Genomic DNA, 21,245 nt, shown 5'->3' with positions numbered 1-21,245 from the left:
ATCACCTTGGCTGTCTAGAATCTATTAACCCTCATTTATCTAATTATTGTTCAGGTCTCACCTTAAGGTTAAGAAGATGTATCCCAAGAACTGGCATACTATGACTATACATATACTATATCACTGCATTTTCTCATAGAAACTCAAAATATATCAGGGGCTTTCTACAACACTGTCTTCAGGCTCTATATTCTGATGCTGGTAAAACAGTATATGTACTGAGATCCTTTGGATATTTTGAGTAATAAACATCCCCTATAGAGTATTTGGGGAGAATCTTATTCCAATGACTTAACAAGCTGTTATTGGAGTCTGACATGTCTAACACTTGAGTGGAAGAGCTGAAAAATTAGAGGAAGGGAGGACAGGCTCTTCTAAGAACTTTATTTGGAGAGACCTAATGTGTTTAAGGAGAGGTACTCTTCACTGTTAACAGATGTGGTCTAGAAGCATCAGTAATATTATCCTAGTCAGTCTGAAGGTGTTTTGGTCCCTACAGAATAGTGGTTTTCAAACAAAGTTAATTTTGCTCCTCAGGGTATATTTGGCAATGTCTGGAGACATTTTTGGTTGCCACAACTTTGGGGAGGGGATGCCATGACACCTAGTGGGTAGAAGCCAGAGTTTCTGCTAGACACCCTAAAATGCACAGGACAGCCTCCCACAACAAAAAACTATCCAACCCAAAATGTCAATAGTGCTGCTGTTGAGAAACCCTGCTATAGAGTGATATACAAATGTGAGAGAATGTCATAAACTTTTCTGGAATTCAGAATTTTCCATTAGCAAGTGTTCCTGGATTTGTGGAAGAACCTGCCTCAGAATCAATCAGGGTCCTTGTTAAAAATGCAGAGAATAGAAATGCTATCAACAGACCTACTAAACCAGGGATATTTGGCCAGGGAACCTATAGTTTTAACAAATCCCAGGTAATTCTGCTGTTCACTAAACTTGGGGATTATATTATAGTTCCTATAAATTTTCTTTATTCACTTAGCCATGTGTGTTGTCAAATTCTTTGAATGAGGAAAAAAGGTCAAAATAATGAAAATGCTTAATCTTGTAAACCATTTCTTTTTTTTTTTTTTTTCATTTTTCATTTTTATTGAGATTGTTCAGATACCATACAATTATCCAGAGATCCAAAGTGTACAATCACTTGCCCCTGGGTACCCTCATACAGCTGTGCATCCATCACACTTAATTTTTGTTCAATTTTTAGAAACTTTTCATTACTCCAGACAAGAAATAAAGTGAAAGATGAAAAAAGAAAAAAAGAAAAGGAAACTCTAATCCTCCCCTATCTCTAACCAACCCCCCTCAATTGTTGACTCGTAGTATTGATATAGTACATTTGTTACTGTTTATGAAAAAATGTTGAAATACTACTAACTGTAGGTATATAGTTTGTAATAGGTATATAGTTCTTCCCTATATGCCCCTCTATTATTAACTTCTAATTGTATTGTCATATATTTGTTCTGGTTCATGGAAGTGATTTCTAGTATTTGTACAGTTGATCATGGACATTACCCACCATAGGATTCAGTTTTATACATTCCCATCTTTTGACCTCCAACTTTCTTTCTGGTGACATATATGATTCTGAGCTTCCCCTTTCCACCTCATTCACACACCATTCGGCGCTGTTAGTTATTCTCACATCTTGCTACCAACACCCCTGTTCATTTCCAAACATTTAAGTTCATCCTAATTGAACATTCTGCTCATACTAAGCAACCACTCCCCATTCTTAAGCCTCGTCCTATATCTTGGTACCTTATATTTCATGTCTATGAGTTTACATATTATAATTAGTTCCTATCAGTGAGACCCTGCAATAATTGTCCTAATGTGTCTGGCTTATTTCACTCAGTATATTGCCCTCGAGGTTTTGTCATCAACCCATTTTTTTTTTTAATACGGTTTTGTTCACTCACCATACATTCCATCCCAAGTAAATAATCGATGGTTTTCTGCATGGTCATATATTTATGTGTTCACCACCTTCACCACTATCTATATAAGAGCATCTACATTACTTCCACAAGGCAGGAGGGAGAGTCAAAGAAGGTAGAGAGGCAAAAGAAAGAGGAAAAAAAAATGACAGGAAGCAGCAAAAGGAAAAATAACCTTAAGTCAAAGTAGAATAAAGAATCAGACAATACCACCAATGTCAAGTGTCTAACATGCCTCCCCTATCCCCACCTCTTATCTGCATTCACCTTGGTATATCACCTTTGTTACATTAAAGGAAGCATAATGCAATGATTCTATTAGTTACAGTCTCTAGTTTATGCTGATTGCATCCCTCCCCCAATGCCTCCCCATTTTTAACACCTTGCAAGGTTGACATTTGCTTGTTCTCCCTTGTAAAAGAACATATTTGTACATTTTATCACAATTGTTGAATACTCTAGATTTCACCAAGTTACACAGTCCCAGTCATTATCTTTCCTCCTTTCTTGTGGTGTCTCACATGCTCCCCACCTTCCTCTCTCAACCGTATTCATAGTTACCTTTGTTCAGTGTACTTATATTGTTGTGCTACCATCTCCCAAAATTGTGTTCCAAACCCCGCACTCCTGTCTTCTATCACCCTGTAGTGCTCCCTTTAGTATTTCCTGTAGGACAGGTGTCTTGTTCACAAAGTCTCTCATTGTCTGTTTGTCAGAAAATATTTTGAGCTCTCCCTCATATTTGAAGGACAGCTTTGCTGGATACAGGATTCTTGGTTGGCGGTTTTTCTCTTTCAGTATCTTAAATATATCACACCACTTCCTTCTTGCTTCCATGGTTTCTGCTGAGAGATCCACACATAGTCTTATTAAGCTTCCTTTGTATGTAATGGATCGCTTTTCTCTTGCTGCTTTCAGGATTCTCTCTTTGTCTTTGACATTTGATAATCTGATTATTAAGTGTCTTGGCGTAGGCCTATTCATATCTCTTCTGTTTGGAGTACGCTGCGCTTCTTGGACCTGTGATTTTATGTCTTTCATAAGAGATGGGAAATTTTCATTAATTATTTCCTCTATTATTGCTTCTGCCCCCTTTCCCTTCTCTTCTCCTTCCGGGACACCAATGATACATACATTATTGTACTTTGTTTCATCCTTGAGTTCCAGGAGACGTTGCTCATATTTTTTCATTCTTTTCTCCATCTGCTCCTTTGCGTGTAGGCTTTCAGGTGTTTTGTTCTCCAGTTCCTGAGTGTTTTCTTCTGCCTCTTGAGATCTGCTGTTGTATGTTTCCATTGTGTCTTTCATCTCTTGTGTTGTGCCTTTCATTTCCATAGATTCTACTAGTTGTTTTTTTGAACTTTTGATTTCTGCCGTATACATGCCCAGTGCTTCCTTTACAGCCTCTATCTCTTTTGCAATATCTTCTCTAAACTTTTTGAATTGATTTAGCATTAGTTGTTTAAATTCCTGTATCTCAGTTGAAGTGTACGTTTGTTCCTTTGACTGGGCCATAACTTTGCTTTTCTTAGTGTAGGTTGTAATTTTCTGTTGTCTAGGCATGGTTTCCTTGGTTATCCAAATCAGGTTTTCCCAGACCAGAACAGGCTCAGGTCCCAGAGGGAAGAAATATTCAGTATCTGGTTTCCCTGTGGGTGTGTCTTAGAAAATTGCTCCACCCTTTGATGCCTCAGGTCACTGTGCTTTTCTGCCCAGCAGGTGGTGCCTGTTAGCCTATAATCCTTGACTGGTGTGAGGAGGTATGGCCCTGTTCCCCCAGGCTCTGGGGTCTGGTTCTGAATGGAAAGGGCCCCACCCCTTTCCTCCTAGAGAAGACAGACCCCTCAGGTGGAGGTCATTAGCATTTCAATGGTCTCACTCTCTGCTTGTGCTGTCTCCACCCTTCCCCAAGTCACAGCCCTGGAAACAGAAAATGACTGGGGCTTTCTCCACTGAGCCAAAAAAGAAACAGATAGTCCCCTTCAGACCCAGTCCAAGGCGACCCTCCGGCTCTCCCAGGTCAGTCGTCACCCAAAGCCTCTGTCTGTTTTTTGGGGATGTGTACCTGTAGTGAGCAGTTCACACTCGCTACTTAAAACCCCAGTTGGAGCTCAGCTGAGCTATATTCGCTTGCTGGGAGAGAGCTTCTCTCTGGCACCACAAGGCTTTGCAGCTTGGGCTATGGGGGAGGGGGTCTCACGACTTGGTTCCGCAGGTTTTACTTACAGATTTTATGCTGTGTTCTCGGGCATTCCTCCCAATTCAGGTTGGTGTATGATGAGTGGATGGTCTCGTTTGGCCCCCCGCAGTTATTCTGGATTATTTACTAGTTGTTTCTGGTTTTTTGTAGTTGTTCCGGGGGACTGCTTAGCTTCCACTCCTCTCTATGCCGCCATCTTGCCCGAGTCTCAAACCATTTCTTTTTAATTCTTACCTTCATTAAACTTCAGAAAATACTAAAGGGAATGATACTCTCTGTTGTGGTTGTCCATTTCCTTCATCAATATTTATTTCCTCCCTAAAATTTCTTCTTAAAGAATCATTTAGTCACTTACTCTCTTCCTCACATTCTTGATTTTATTATGCTCAGATTCCATGTCTGATTTCTCTTGATTTTCACTGCTCCTAGGTAAAATCTTGTGATCATAATAAGTGAGTTGTATCATAGGGAGCTAAATTGTGGCAGCTTTTGATGAATTTAGTAAGTTCAAGATGTCTTTGAGGACATTTAGAGGTCCACATTATACATGTTTATATTTTTAAAATATATATGCATTTGCATATATGGTGCCTGACAGAGACAGAACCAGAGTTCATATCTCCATACTCTTGGTTCAGGCTCCCCTTCCCACCCCAGTTATGCGTCAGTCTTCATGTCAAGAAGATTGAGTCTACCTGAAATGGATTCTCCATCTGGAGCCTATTAGGATGTACTCCTAGACCTGGAAGTTGTAGGTGTGAGTGAATACTGATCTGAGAGAGACATGGTCCCAAAGTTCCCACCCACCTGCCTAGGTCAGAAACCACTTCGCTTCTCAAGAAGATGACTATGTCTCTCACATGTTTATATCTCCTACACTGTCTTAGTCATAGCAGGATCCAAGAAATGTTTGTTAACTGAAGGAATAAAGTTGGGGTGGATGGGATGGAATCCTTGCATTTTTAGCTCATCTAGTATCACATTTAGCTCCCCCAGGCTCTGGGTCCAGTCTCCTTCTATACAAATGACCTCTTCTTTTCCCAACTCAGATAAGACCTTCTAATGAATGCCAGTTTAGCACTGATTTTTAATATCAATTCCACATATGAACTTTTTCCAAAATGTCCAGAATCAACATTACCATGAACATTTACTAGACCTCACTATGTGTAAGGTGCTGAAATGAACAGAAAAAGGATGGAAGCCTCAGTTCCTTAGGGAACCGGAGTCTCTAAAAACATTTCCTACTTTAACATGCCTCACTCGGATCTTTATGGGTACTATATGGAAAAGGGTTCCAGGGCCATAAGACTGAGAAAACCTGGTGAATTATTAAAGTCTTGTTCACTGTCAGTCTTCACAGGACTCCTGATATGCTAAGGGACATCTTGATTCTCCAAGACAGAGTTAGAATATGGAGCACTTCCAAAATTTATCTAAACACCAAACCTCCTTTTATACAAAACATTTTTGGGACTTAGTGTTGTTTAGGAAATACTTGGGAAATACTCCCCTAGGCATTCTTTCTTCTCATTCTGGCTGGCACAGATAGGGACATGAGCTACAATGGGAAAACATGGGATAGAAAGAGGAACTATGCTAAGCAAAATACTTATTTTCCAAATGCTATAAGTGGGAACACATTCTCATTTGCGTTCCTTCTGGACAAGAGGGCACAGCTTCACGCAGTAGGAGAAATAAAATGAAATCGTTTGTATATTCAGCTGAAACTTCCAGTGTGTCAGTGGGCTCCATGCTGAGTCTCTGCCTTGGTCCTCTCCTCCTCGTAACTGGGCAATGCTGTGAGAAATTATGTCAGAGCAAGTTGAGAGAGGAAAGGCACGGACAAAGCAGGGCTTCTTGCCAGGGATATGTTGTTAACTGAGCGCATTTACCTCGTGTATACCAGTGACTGGGCAGATGTAGCCCTGCACCTTTACTGGATGAAGTGACCTCAGTGATAGCTCCTGCAATCATGAAGGAGGAGATGTGATGATGGCTTGGGGGCTGGGAGAGTGAGAGGGTGGACCATGAGTCCTCACAGTCTTAGCACAATCTTCCCAGCATGTGAACATCAGACTAGAATTTTTAAAAATCCACAGACTGGGAAAAGTCATAGATATTCAGGACTACTCAGTTGGTGTCTGCCCCCAAAATTATGTAGATTAGCAACTGCACCCATGTCTGTGCCCAGAGTCCATTTTTATCACCTGCTGCCGGTAAACAAGTGTGAGCCAGCAGTGATTTCTGCCCATCGACTCTCAAGCCTGATGTTTTTCAGAAACATTGATCTGCTGGATATGGCTGTGGAAACTAGGCCATTTGGTACTTTGGCAAACACACAAAATTAAATCTCAGTCTGAGGTTGACTGTTTATCATTTAGAGTCTGACAAACTTCAGGAGAGCCATGAGAATGAAAGGAAGTATGCTAATTCAGTGATTATTCCCTTTGTTTGAAAAATCCGACATGACAAACATCTTTTTCCTAAATGAAAAGGACTCAGTTCCACAGCCTTCAGGATCAAAGTGTCCATTACATTCAACTATTATTAATGTGCAAATTTTCTGTGATTCCATCTAGAATTTTCTTCTTCTGGTTGCATGTACCCCAAATACAAAGCAAAAAATAAAACGAAGTGCTATGAAAACAATACTGGACTGCTCAAATATAAAGATCAACATTATTACCATTATTTGTCTCCTTCAGTTTCAAGTTCTGTGTTTGCTAAGGTTAGTTACTGACCAGGTTTGCATGTCTGTCTTTCTCATTTTTGCAGGACCTTGAACCAAATCTTGTCATGCTTACAACATTTTCCTATCTATAAAGTAGGGATAACTGTCACATACTAAAACTTTGAGGTCCACTAGGTTTTCGGAAAGTATTTGCTCATTGAATTTGACACGGAAATTAAAAAGCTTCAAGTCTGCACATGAAACAGAGGGCTATATAGCAGCATCAATTTTGTTAAGTGGCAAGACAGGGAAATGGCAGAAAAGATTTTCTAGCTGGGTCAACAAGTGCTCATAGGACAACTGAATTTCCCTTCTCTAGCCAGTTCCCTAAATGGACCAGGCATGGGATTCATTGGACATTTCAGGAATTTTAGGGTTTTAATTATTAAAAGGCTGCTCTCCAAGGGTTTGAAAATTCAGGATCAATGATTTAGCCTGTGTTTGGTGTGGTGAGTAGCTTTTCTCTCCATGGGAGAGTGACATAGCCTGAGGCACGCTGGGTTCAGAATTGGAAAGCCTCACTTTGGTTCCTAAACTTTGAGCCTTACTTTTCTCATCTGTAAGATGAGGAAAATAGTGCTTATTATCTCGTAGGATCAGTGGGAAGCACAAATAAGGAAAACATGTACAGGCCCATTACAGATGGAAGGCAATGCTAGTAGTATGGTGTCAGGAGGGGTGAATTTAGGTGCTTAAAAAAAAAAAAAAAGAGACAACAGATAACACAAGCAACATCCCTACAAGGGCTTAATGCCTTCGGCTTATGGAATTTCCTACTGAGAAGGGCTGAAAGTGAAAATATAACTCTCACTGAAGACAAAAGAAATGACTTCCAAGAGCTGGTATGGAAAAAGTGTTTAAAAAAAGTCTAAATATAAAGAAATGTTCCTTATCCAAAAGAAACACTTTATTATAAGCAAGGGGTCAAAGACACTGTTATATCTGGCAAGCAGTAAGATAAACTAACAAAAAATAAATCCTCTGCTTTCAACATGGTCTACTGGCTGAAACAAAGTTCATCTCTTAGTAACAACAACAAACGTTACTTAGTATTCCAGAACACACACATTTTGAAAAGCTTTTGATTTCAGTCGTTGGCATAGAAACCAGGCGAAAATGCCTGTGGGAAGAATAGCACCAATACTAGAAAAAATGGTTGCTGAGTTGCTACTACCAGGAAAGCTTACAGTTCTTTTAAATAAATCTTTATCACATCATTCACTAAAAAACAAATGTGTGCCATGTATTTATAATCTCTATTTTTATTTAGAGAAGATGTGAAAAGCAGGGAGAAACTGACAATAGCAGAATACATGACTATGCAATTCCTCCTTCTAAAGCAGCTCCTATGAAATGCCTTTCTCTATCTTTGGCAGTGTTCTCCTTCTCCATACCCCTCACCCTACCTGCATTATTATAATCTGAAGGAAGTCAAGGGAAGCAAAACAAAAAAAGGAGTCAAGCATTTCTTCCTTCCTCTCTAAGATCTGGCACTGCAATATTTAACAAGAAGTCTCCAACATTCAGTGAAACTTACTCATAAAATAAACTTAATGATGCAGTGTCTTATTTACTGATGCAACTAATGAACCAGTCCAATAGGCATTCAGGTCCATCTGCTTCCTTTACACCATGCAAAGGAAAAGAACTGATAAAAAGAATGTTTTGAACAAATACTTCCAGTACCAATAAAAATTCACCTTTCAAGTTAAAGACGAGATGATTAAATTATATTAACAGACTAGACAGAATCTCCCAAATAGAGTCATATCAAATTCACAACATTCATTAAAAATCTGTTCACTGTAGAAACCAATCAATAGCCTATTACATAAGAAGAATCAGGCACCACAAAACCAAAATTAGAATAGGGATTCTATTCACAATATCTGTGCAGCATAAAGGTAGAAATGTTAATTAATATTATTTATTTACTGTTATTGTTTACTTGTCTCCTGCCTTTAGATTGTAAGCTCCATGAGAGTATCTCTAGTCTGGAGCAATATTTGGTTCATGGTAGATGCTCAGTAAATATTTATGATAATAACGTTAACCTTCTAGAATGAAGCAAGTAGACAGGAGTCTCCTGAGGAAGGGATGGAGTGGAAAACATACTAAAAGTTTATCTCCAGCGCTCAGCTAAGAGGCTCAGGCTTGTAACTCCACACTGTCATGTCAAAACTTGTACTGTAAACACAATCTAGCAAAGAACAGTTCTTTGGTGAATACTAAAAACAATCCTAGAGGAGGGTGAAACTAGATGCACTGCTGGCTGCTCACAGAAGAAACAATTTAGGCAATCTTTAAGGTCACACACTGGGAAAACTTAAAAACTGAAGCAATCTGGATCACAAAGAATATGGCCTGGTTTAGCTAGACAATGGCAATGTTCCTATGATTTGCCCACTTCATTTCAATGTTATTTATGGAAAAACAATGCACTGTAGTAGACTATGGAAGCCAGAGTTTTCACAAGGCAATGCAGACTGTCACAAAGGCAATTTGCATTATTAACACAAAACACCATCATGTTGGGGAAAAGCTCATTTTTTTTGGTCCCTAGAAATGGATAGAATAGTGAGAATTGGAATATTTGGAAATAGTAGAGTTATTTTTTACTATACAGTTTACTAGTAATCTTGCCTGGACTATTTGTTTAACTGAGTATCTTCCTGCTTTTCAATAATCGGACTTCTACCCTTTACAGTTTCCCAGTCATCATAAAAACATCCACCACATTGAATATTTATCATTACAGAAGTGATTGCTTTATTAGACACACTAGCAAAAATGAGGAATTAATTCAGATAAAATAAACTGATCCACTACTCTTTTGCCTTAACATTGCTGTCTACCTTGGGTGAAAATATGTGTTCTTTGGAAGGTTAATGTGTATGAGAGGATGGTTTAATGATAAGTTTCCCTATTCTCTGTGTTTTCCATAGAGGAGATTATGTTTTAAGGAAACGAAAAGGCCAATGTTCAGCATCTTAAATATGTGGTTATTTGTAAGTAAGTAATAAAATCCAAAATAGAACACAAACATTCATTGTGTGGTACTTAAATAACTGTTTTACAGTTACTGCATCCATAACACAATAACCAAGACAGTGATTGTATTATAGCAGGAAGTTACACTGCTCTTTCAGGTATGCAGGCAAAGGACTGAGCAAAATGGTCTTCAGCACTGCATACGTGGGGACAAAGTGAAGGACATAGGATGACCCTTAGAAGAGAGCCCCCAAAGAGGACCTGGACAAGCACAAACCCTAACGCAGCTTCCTGAGTCTACAGCAACACCAAAATCCCTGACACTAGAATCTCGCACAAGAAACAGCACGGAAAGGAAGAAAGGTCTTAACATGAATTCCAGCTCAGTGGTCCTTACTAGCTTTGGCAGGTTCTTGGTCTGTGAACCTGAGACCCCTTCTGTGAGATGGGGCCATGGTCCCTGCCTTGTAGGGTCCTTGTGAGGGTTAAGTGAGGTAATAGAGGTAAGGACCCTGGCACAGGGCCTGGAACATAACAGGAGCTCAGTAAAAGATCTCTTTCATTATCATTGCTACTCTGGAATTGGTGCTGACTTTAAGGAATCAACAATTATGGCCATGATATAAATGTGTTATTTATTGTCCAAAGTGCAGGTGAAGCACCAAGCCTGCTACATACTGCATGTTCAATAATTATGACCTATTATTTTATCTATTGTATTTATGTGCATGGCCATGCTATGGCAAAGATCCCAGAGGTTATAATATCTTACATGTTGAAAGAAGTCTCAAGTTACCAAGTCTAATGCCAAGTATGTTATGAGAGAGCTCAGCCATATTTGTATTTTTGTGAAAGAAAAAATTTGATTGAACTTGAATAACTTTCCCTTCAGGAAAGCCGGAAGCTGTGCTTTTTTTTTTTTTTTTTTTTTTTTAGAACAGGGTTATCAGGGATGGCATGGACCTAACCTTAGAGAGAGGGACTCAGCAGCAGCAGCAAAGAAAGTGACCCTGGATGCTACACTTAACATTTCTCATTCCTTACTTAGGCACTTAATGTAGTAAATAGCATTTCCTTAAGTCATTCCACAAGTTTCTCCTCTACTAAGGCCTGCAGCAGGTCCCTATCAAAGTACTGAATGATCACACCTGGATTTCTAGAAAGCAGGGTTTCCCAGGAAGCCCAAAAAATTCCAGAGGCATCAGAAAGGCCCAAGATAAAGATACTTAACTTCTAAGGTCCTGTCAGGAGGGCTGGGCAATGTGCCATGGTCTATTGATAACTTTTAGGCAATGTCAAAATTCTCAAAAAGCACTTTCTCATTTTAACCTCATCTTGCCTCCATCAAGAACAATTAGGAGTTGAATTAGTCACAAAAGCTGGCTATCATAGGTGCTACTTTCAAAATCTCACCTTAGTTAGCACTCTTAGTTTAAGAGTGGGCACAGCTGGGAAAGACTATCAAGTACCTAGCTTAAGGATATACCTACAGATTTCCACTTTTCTCTTTCAAAATGTGCATAAAGTAATACTGAACTGGGAGAAGAGTAAGAAAGTGAAAGACACATGCTCTTTCAATAACTGCATCTACTCATGGTCTGAGCCAGGCTTCAGCTAAACAGATGGGGTAATACCTAACAATGTTTGTGTGTTAGACCAAAAGACAAATGTTGGAAATCCAGGATGCCTCTGTTCAGGACCCCTTGTTTCATTTCCTAGGATGTATAGTGGGATAATTAAGAACATGGACTCAGGGTTTAGACAGACCCTTACTAGCTTTATAGCCTTGTCAAGTCACTTTACCTCTCTGATCCTGTTTTCTCATCTGCAAAATGGGGATATAAAGCTTGCCTAGAAGGGTGGGTATAAGGATTTAATAAGTTTGTGCAGAAAAAAGCACTTTGTTGTTGTTTATTGTTAACCTTCATGTAAAATAAAAAATCTTTCAGCACCTGAATCTTAAAGAGGAAGAGATTATAAGTCTGTTCAAATTCTAGGATAATCATTGTGATGGTTTGAAGCTGGATGTACCCCAAAAAGGTATGTTCTTAAAGTTAATCCATTCCTGTGGGTGTCGACCCATTGTAAGTAGGATCTTTTAGTGATTAGGATCTTAAGTTAAGATGTGACCCACTTCATTCAGGGTGGGTCTTAATCCTCTTACTGGAGCCCTTTATAATGTAGAAGGAGAGACCAAATCCTTTGCATTCAACTACTAATTAAACTGGGTGTCTTACTTTGCTAGGCTGCTATGAGAAATACCACACAAGAGAAAAAGCCACAGAAGCAAGAAGCTGAAAGCAATGAAACCCAGAAGAGAAGGGAGAGACCAGCAAATGAGGCCATGTGCCTTGCCATGTGATAGAGGAGCCAAGGATTGCTGGCAGCTGATCTCCAGGAAGAAAACATCATCCTGATGATGCCTTGATTTGGACATTTTCATTACTTCAAAACTGAACGCTTGTAAGTTAATGAATTCTCATTGTTAAAAGCCAACCAATTTTATGGTATCTGGTTTCGGCAGCTTAGAAAACTAAATCATCATACACATTTGCTTCCCAGTTGGATTTGAGAATTAATTTGCACGCCTGATTTTTCCCACCTTTCTTTTGATGTTAGCAGTGGCAATGTACCAAAAGGCAAAGAACACATACATATTCAACAGCAGTTTCTTTGGCAGGGGGTAAATGTCCTTCAGGACTAACTGTCCCCTAAACCACCATATACTATTGTATATAACCACAGGAACTCAGAAGGCGTACAATACGAACACTGTGTCTCCTGCCTGCCGGCCATAGTTACTGCTCCTCTGTGAGAAACAACCACACTGGCATTTAGTCCATCTGTGCCACAGTCCTGCAGGAGCAGCACATACCCAGTGTGGCAAGTTGAATTATGTACCTGAAGAAAGGACATGTTCCTGTGGGTGTGACCCATTTGTAAATAGTATGTGTGAATATGTTAAGGTGAGTCAGGGTGTGGACTAATTTGTGAATAGGATCTTCTAAGATACTATTTAGGTATGGTCCAAATGAATCAGGGCAGGCTTTAGTCTGTATTACTGGAGGCTTTATAGAGAGAGGGCCATACAAAAGCAAGGAGTCAGAAGCTGGAAGTCAGTGGAAACTGGAGGAGCAGACACAGGTGGAGACTGAAGACATTGCCATGTGATGGAGGACTATCACCAGAGTGTTACTAACCTCAGGAGGAAGAAAGCTATGCCAATACTGTGGTGTTGGACTTCTAGCCTCCAAAACCATGAGACAATGAATTCACGTTGTTTAAGCCAACCCATTGTGTGGTATTTGTCATAGCAACCTAGCAAAGTAAGACACCCAGTTTAATTAGTAGTTGAATGTAAAGGATTTGGTCTCTCCTACATTAAATATGATAATACACATAAAGTGGCTCACTAAAGTTAGCTATTATTATTACTGTTGTTATTACTTACTATCCAGGGAAATAATACCAGGCCATGCAGAAGAAAGTGGGGAAGCAAGTTCATTTTCCTTTTTTTATTGTGGCCAATTGAAGTCAGTGTACCTAAACATTTCCTATATATTTTAATAGTTTCTTCATTTCTTCCTTGACCTTTGAAGCCATAGTTTCTCTAAAGGCTCCTGGTTTGTGTTTTTTCACATTTGTTTCTCTGAGACTCTCTCAAGCATCCCAAACCACCTGACTATCAGAGTTGTCCAGGATACCTTATCTCCCCTGATAGAGCATCAGAATACATATATCATAAATAACCTTATCTCCCAGCTCTGGAAAGGCCTTGCAGATTCCCGACCCACAGTGATTGACTGGTGTGGGGTGGGGGTAGAAGTGGCTGTGAGAAGTGATGTAGTAACTGGCATGAGAATCCTAATGTTAGAATGAGTAAATGACCCCCATGCTAGTGACATTAGTTTCACAAAATGGACTGCATTGTTAGATCGGAAACTTAATTTCTCCAGGCACATTTCCAGACTCTGGCCACTCCTTGTTTGGCTTCGGGAAGAAAGAATAAACCTGGCAACAGCTGCTGTTTCTTTGGTGGATATCAGTAGTTGGAGTTTAAACAATTTCTTGTTTAAATAGTAGGAAACTGCACAACTAATCTAGACTTCCTGAAAGTCAAGGCCAGGTAAGAGGAAATTATCAAACCATTTAAAGAAAAGCCACGTAAGACTGAGGATGAATAACTTGTAAAAGTCTGAAGAAGTGGCCTCAAACTATTGAGTTCCTTGAGGCCTTAGAGTTACCTCATAGGTGCCTCAGGGGTTGCCTGGGGATGGGGGTGAGGTCAGTGTTTGCCTGTGTGTGTGCATCCATGCCCACACTCTTGCAAATGCACTATGAAGAAGGGGAGGGGATGCAGCTGAGTCTCCCACCCCTACTCTGGATGTACTGGGGTAGGGGGTTGCAGCCTATGAGGGTCACAGTGGTGTGATGTGTTTGTGGAGGAGGGCCAAGCTGAGGCATGATAGGGATTTTTTATAAAGAAAAAAAAGTAAAGAAAGGCAGAATACTTCTTTAAAGCCAAGAGCTCACTTTTATGATTGCCTTGGAAAAAAGCAAGAATTAAAAACAAAACCAAATGTTTTCACAAACAAAATGCTTCCATTGGTCACTTGAGTAAAAAGCCAGGCTTACCTTGACATACTGAACGAGACGTTCGCTTACATTCACTTTATAAGTCTCTAAGCCCAGTTCCTTCGACAATCGTAAGATTCTGTTCTGGGTTGGTCCCACATAAGCTCCGCCAACATCTACGTAATTAACATGCTCGTTCTATAAAAAGAGAAAAAGTGGTCAGGCAACTTTAGTTTAAACTTGAAAAAAATAGCCTCCATGTTTTTAAAAAAAGTTTATATTTTAAAACTTAAATGTGCCTTACATCTCCCTTATAAAGTGTAACTAGAAATAGGCATCCTTTCTCCACTCAAGAACTGCAGCGCAGCACTGTATAACATCCATCAATAAGCAACCCCATTTGTATAGTTATTGGTGAGGCATATTCATCAATAAAATGCACAAGGAATAAAGAAAACTGTAGTACATCCTCTCAGTCTAGATCCTTTTCAAAGCATTTAAGTTATTTATTATGTAAACTTTTCTTTTGGATTACTGCTGGAGGAGCCACCCAGAGATTATAAAGCCTAATTCCCTAAAGAATTGGGGTAGCTGGTGGTGGATACCTGAACCTATCAAACTACAACCCAGAACCCATGAATCTCGAAGACAATTGTATAAAAATGTAGCTTATGGGGGGTGACAATGGGATTGGGAAAGCCATAAGGACCACACTCCACTTTGTCTAGTTTATGGATGGATGAGTAGAAAAATAGGGGAAGGAAACAAACAAACAAACAGACAAAGGTACCCAGTGTTCTTTTTTACTTCAATTGGTCTTTTTCACTTTAATTATTATTCTTGTTATTTTTGTGTGTGTGCTAATGAAGGTGTCAGGGATTGATTTAGGTGATGAATGTACAACTATGTAATGGTACTGTGAACAATCGAATGTACGATTTGTTTTGTATGACTGCGTGGTATGTGAATATATCTCAATAAAATGAAGATTAAAAAAAAAAGCCTAATTCCCTCGTGTCCAACTGATGAAATCTTAAATCAATCCACATTGATGGACTCTTTATCCTATTTTAAAACACTTCCAGGAAAGAATGCATCATGGGAAAAGAGTACAAAAAGGCATAAAAAGATTCATATACCTAATCAATTATTTGCAAGTATTCAAATGCTCTTTGATAAACTAAAATTATTTACTTTTCCCCTCTTAAATGCAGTTCTACAATTTTTTTTCAGTTTTTAAACACATTTCCCAATGATTTAATCAATAAACAAATGTTGGTGAGCTACAACTCCCTTATGCTTTTGTAATAATTTCTTTTGTTATATAAATTGGCCTGTTCCTCCTCAGTGCCAATGCACTTGCTATAATATAAATCTATTTTCTATGTCAATCATCACTAGTGGTATGCTGGTAAATGTTTAACAACCAGATCTCCAGGGGGAAAGAAAGCCCTGATTTGTAGCATTTGCTGATTTCTGTGGTGTAAATACTCCCATCATGGCTGATTTCAAGTCTCAGCAGTGACTTGAAAAGACTGAACAAAAATTGGCTTTTGCCGGCTCCTGCATACCACTGACACCAATTAATTTCCCATTTCTAGAATACTGGACAACTGGCAAACATTCTCTATATTAGTTACAAAGTTTTCCCTTTCATTTTTGACAGAGTATATAAAATATATCTGTACAGTTTAAAGGATAATGGTTTAAATAAACACACAATAATCATGTAATCACCACACAGCTTAAGAAATAAAGCAGTACCAGTAAAATTCTCACTTGTTCAATCTTACTACACAATGCCAAGTCGATTTCCAAAACAGCATTACCATTTACACACCCACCAGCAGTGGATGAGCATTTCCATTGATCCACATTCTCACCTAGGTTTGGTAATGACAGGCTTTCATTTTTGTCAATTAGGGAGGTGGGAGTTTCTCATTGTGGCTGTAATGTGAATTTCCCTGATTATTAATGAGATTGAGCATAATTTCATGAGTTTATGAGCTATTTGTGTTACCTATTTTATGAAATCCTTATGTCTTTTGCCATTTTTTCTGTTCAGCCATTTCTTTTTTTTTTGATTCATAGTATATATTCATTTACTCTGAATTCTAGTGCTTTCCCAATGATATGTGCTGCAAATATCTCCTCCAAGATTTGGGCCTGTCTTCTCAATCTTTATTTTTTTTAATGTTATCTTCAGGTAAACAGAAGTTTCCAATTGTAATGTGACCTGATTTCTCAGTCCTTACTTTTACGTTCTGTGCCATCCATATCTTCTTTAATAAATCTTTTCCTATCTCTGATGTCACAAAGATATTGTCCTATAATTTTCTAAAATTTCAAAATTTTATTTTCCATATTTAAGTCTTTAATCCATCTGGAACTTATTTTTGTGGGTGGCATGAGGTAGGAATCCAATTTCATTTTTTGACATGTTTAACAAATTGATCACAACTTATTAACGAATTCATCCTTTCTCCTCTGACCTGCAAAGCCCGCTGTGTCATAAATTAAGTTTTCATATATTTATAGTTTTTGTTTCTGAGCTATATTGTTCCCTCAATATACTTTACTATCCCCACAAAGCAGTACCACACTACCACAACGTCTTAATTACTATAGCTTTATAATAAATGTGGCTATCTGGTAGTATGGGTGGGTCCTCTAACCTTTTCTTCTTCAAAAGCGTCTGACATTCTTGTTGTTTGATATTCCATGTACATTTTAGAATCAGCTTGACAAATCTTATTGGGATTTTGAAGTTGGCTTACATCTATAGGTTAATTTATAGAGAATTAAAGATATTGAGTGTTCCTATAAGATTATAATATACCTAACCATTATTTAAGTCTTCTTTAATGTACTTAAAAAATTTTATAATTTTCTCTATACAGAGCTTGCACATCTTTTATTAGATTATTCCTAGGGAGTTTTATTTTTATTACTCTTGTGAAAAGTATGTTTTTAAAAGTTACAGTCTCTAACTGCCTCCTTTTCTGGTGGAAAGAAATGCATTTTTTTTTTTTTAATTTTGTATTCAGGAAACTTACTAAACTCTCTTATTAATTCTAATAATTTATTTGCATATTCTTTTGAGTTACATAGACTACCATATCATCTTAAATAATGATAGTTTTATCTTCTTTCTAATTCATGTACCTTTGATTTATTTTTTTCTTGTCTTAATGCACTGAGTGGGGTTTCCAACACAATACTGAATAGAAGTGAGAAGAGAAGGCATACTTCTCTTGGTTCTGACCTTAAAGGGGTTCCTTAATACACGATTATTATTAATATTGTGTTTGCTGTGGGTTTTTTACAGATGCCCTTTATCAAGTTAAGGAAGTTCCCTTCTATTCCTAGTTTACTAAGAGTTTAAGAAATCTCACCACTCTGGCTGCTGCACTAAGAATAGATTATAAAGGATAAAGGTGAAAGCAGAGAAATCAATCAGAAAGCTATTGCAGTAATCTGGCCTAGAGATGATGGTGGCACCCACCAAGGTGGTAGCAGTGGAACTGATGGTAAGTGCTGAATTCTGGATTTATTTTGAAGGCAAGGCCAACAGAATTTCCTGGCCTTGATGACCAAGCCGAATCCCTGCACCAGCCTGGACTACCTAACACTGATAGTGTTGAGGATGACTGAGTTTTACTGAAGTTCTGATCATCTGATATGGGGAAAGCTGAGGAAGATCAAAGTTCTATTTGCGGCACATTAAGTTTGAGATATCTGTTAAACATCCAGGAATCTGAAAATTTCTAAATTCCATGTCAGGTCAACACAGTATATTTCAGTCAGCACTTTACTTATTCAAGGTTTTCATTCTGCCATAATACCAGAAATGAAATGCTTCTTTGATATCCTTGCCTCATATAATCCTTACTTTCTATTTTACTAACCATTGGTGCTGTCCTACAAACTTTTACCAATCTCCAACATCCTTTTTGAGCTTGGAAAAACAAAACTGGATTCATTACTCTAATAAGTGCCTAGGCTTTAATAAAGTCTGCAAGAGGGTTTTAGGTAGTTAGCAAACATGATATCTTTAGAACACTATCTTTAAAGTGAATAATCCTAAGTGAAGTAGTGAAAAGTATGAAAGGCATTGTATAGAATGTTTCTTTACCAAATACAAACATTCTAAAGGAAGTGCCTTAGGTTCAGCATGAAGATACCAGAACTGTAATACCATATTCTGCTGTGCTGTACCTCAGTCTTTAGGGTTTTGATTTAGATCTCAGTACTCGGCCTTTGAAGAGGACAAAAACAGGCAACCATATTAGGAAACAAACACATTGTGCCTTTAGTGACTCCACAAGCATTTCAACCTTATTCATTTGATCCTAAAGAGTTATGGCGAAATTACATCGGGAATAATTGGGAAGTTACGAGCTAATAGATCTATCTTAACAGCTGCAAGGTGACAGTACCAAGTTTGACATTTTGGTAATTGAAAGATTCAGAACAACTTTTATAGCATCTCCTCCCCAAATTATCCTAATTGATTACGTTACTGGAAGCAATTCTAAGAATATTTAATTCAGTCTCTTCTTAAATACAAGTTGTCCCTGCTTTTTAAAGCTTTTGTTTTCTCCTTCTATTCACTTACAATCTTATACATGTTATGTAATGATTTCTAAGCATTTCAGAGTTTTCTTTCTCTTATGCCCCAGGGGAAGTATAATATCATGCTCAATACGCAATAGTAGCTCCTTTGTGGTGCTGACATATACAAATGATGCAACATGGAAAAGAAGCCTGGGGCAATAACATAAATGGGGACAAGCATGTTGGAATTCTCATTTCCCTTATACAAAGAAACTTGTTCTTAATTGAAAATCCGCCACATGACTGATGCTCCTATTTAATAACCAAAAGGTTTTAGAGATAAGAAAAGTATGGCTAAGGGACAACTTAATAACTATCTCTAAAATGAAGGAATATTTTTCAGAAACTGACAAAAGAATCATATCTTATAAGGTCACAGTGATAGAATATGCAATCCTTATTTTGTACTACAACACCCTGCCTTCAATTAGAATTTGAAGTTGGAAGGGATCTTTGAGTACACTTAGATTGTTTTTCATTGTCCAGATGAGCAAACTGACATGTGAAGTGTTGACAGCACTTACCCAAGTAAGACAGTGTGTCAGGCCAGTAAAGGGGCTAGAATCCCAGTCTTCTCACTCCCATACCAATATAGCATCCCTGTGAATTAAGTCTGAGGAAGTACTCAGAAATTCTCCAGATAAAATTAATTTGGATTTTCATTAATCTAAATAAAACATATACTATAGAGCAGCACTTCTCAAACTTTAAGGTGCACATGAGTCTAATTCGGCTCTTGTTAAAATGCAGATTCTGATTCAGCAGATCTGGGATGGGGCCTGAGATTCTGCATTTCTAATAAGGTCTCAAGGGATGCCTAGGATGCTGGACCACAGACCAAACTTTGAGTTTTGAGTAGCAAGGCTGTGGAGCACATCTAGAGTTGAGAGAAGTGAAAATAGTCCTATGATACAAAGCCATATCTCTAAAAATGTAGGAAGCAAATGACAGAAAGGTAGCACAGCCTGGTGTGACTGAAACAGCTGGTGCAATATGCTAGTTCAGATATTGTTGATTGGCTATTACAATAACCATTCAGATCGCCTTTCCCATACCTGCTTATATTATGCAGCCTGGAAATGTTAAACACTTCTTTTCCCAGGCTCTCTAGCATCTAAAGCAGCTAAAGGTAGCCATGTGACTGGCCAGTGTGACTAAAGCAAATGTCTGCTGGGGTCTTCTGTTAAAGGTAAAGCTTTGCTACAGATAAAACTGGTGTTGCCCACTCATTCTCCTTTCTGCCTTGAATGAGAACTTGATGCGTAGAATTGCAACATCCACCTCATTACCACAAAGCCATAAGCCAACATGCAAATAATGGCAGAGCAAAAAGACAGAAAGAGCCAGAAGCCTTGATGACCAAGCTGAATCCATGCACCAGCCTGGACTATCTACCACTAGACTTCTTCTTATGTGAAATAATTAAATGTTTGTATTGCTTAAGCCATTATATGTTAGTCTAACTGATACATCTTCCAGTTAGATAGATGCTTCCTCTCCTTCCAGTTATTTCAATGGTCTGTTTTTGTCCTACTGCCGATCCCTCAGCCTTCAATGCTCGATTTTTGTGCTCTAGCAAAAGTCTCATTAATGACCTTAGAATCACCAAACACAAGGCCCTCTTTTCTGCCTTTATCCCAAGTCAAATGCCTGTGTCATTTGACTGTTAATCAGTCCTTCCTCTTTTATGCACTGACTTGCATAGCACTCCTTCTCTACCTATCCTGCTTCTGTCTCCTCTGCCTCTGTCCAGCCTTAAACCTGCATGCTCCCCAAACTCGCATCTTTGGCCCTTTTTCCTTCTCACCCTACATCTTCTCCCTGTGTACTCTCATCAGCTCCCACATATTCAACTACCTACGACCATTCTCTTGAATAGTAGTAAACAATAGTTAAGGTGCACTTTTCCAGAATAGCGATGTAAGCCCAAGTATAAAAAGGCAGTGATATGGCAAGAACTGGGCTTCATTCTCATATCTAGCCAGACTCTACCTGACACCAGCATGCCTTTTAGGGAACAAGGGCCAAGGGAAAAGTTGCACAAAAATATGGTACATTTACTCCTGCTTACTGTAGCTGCCACACTTCTGTTGTGTATCCTTGGATAAACAAAGAACCTACAGCATGTGTGTGTGTGTGTGTGTGTGTGTGTGTGTGTGTGTGTGTGTGT

General features: G+C 38.6%; 1 protein-coding gene across 1 annotated transcript in view; it reads right to left on the bottom strand.

Moving 5' to 3' along the window:
- The window catches only part of MAOA (monoamine oxidase A), an 89,505-nt gene that overhangs the window by 46,051 nt on the left and 22,209 nt on the right, over positions 1-21,245 (bottom strand). Inside the window, exon 3 of the mRNA XM_037821982.1 lies at positions 14,519-14,656. Coding sequence (XP_037677910.1) covers positions 14,519-14,656 — 138 coding nt within the window. The remainder of the gene's footprint in view (positions 1-14,518; positions 14,657-21,245) is intronic.

Source organism: Choloepus didactylus, chromosome X, assembly GCF_015220235.1.
Source record: "Choloepus didactylus isolate mChoDid1 chromosome X, mChoDid1.pri, whole genome shotgun sequence".
Lineage (NCBI taxonomy): Eukaryota > Metazoa > Chordata > Mammalia > Pilosa > Megalonychidae > Choloepus > Choloepus didactylus.
The sequence above is the reverse complement of the archived record's forward strand: the minus strand, read 5'-3'. Positions and strand labels throughout refer to the sequence as shown.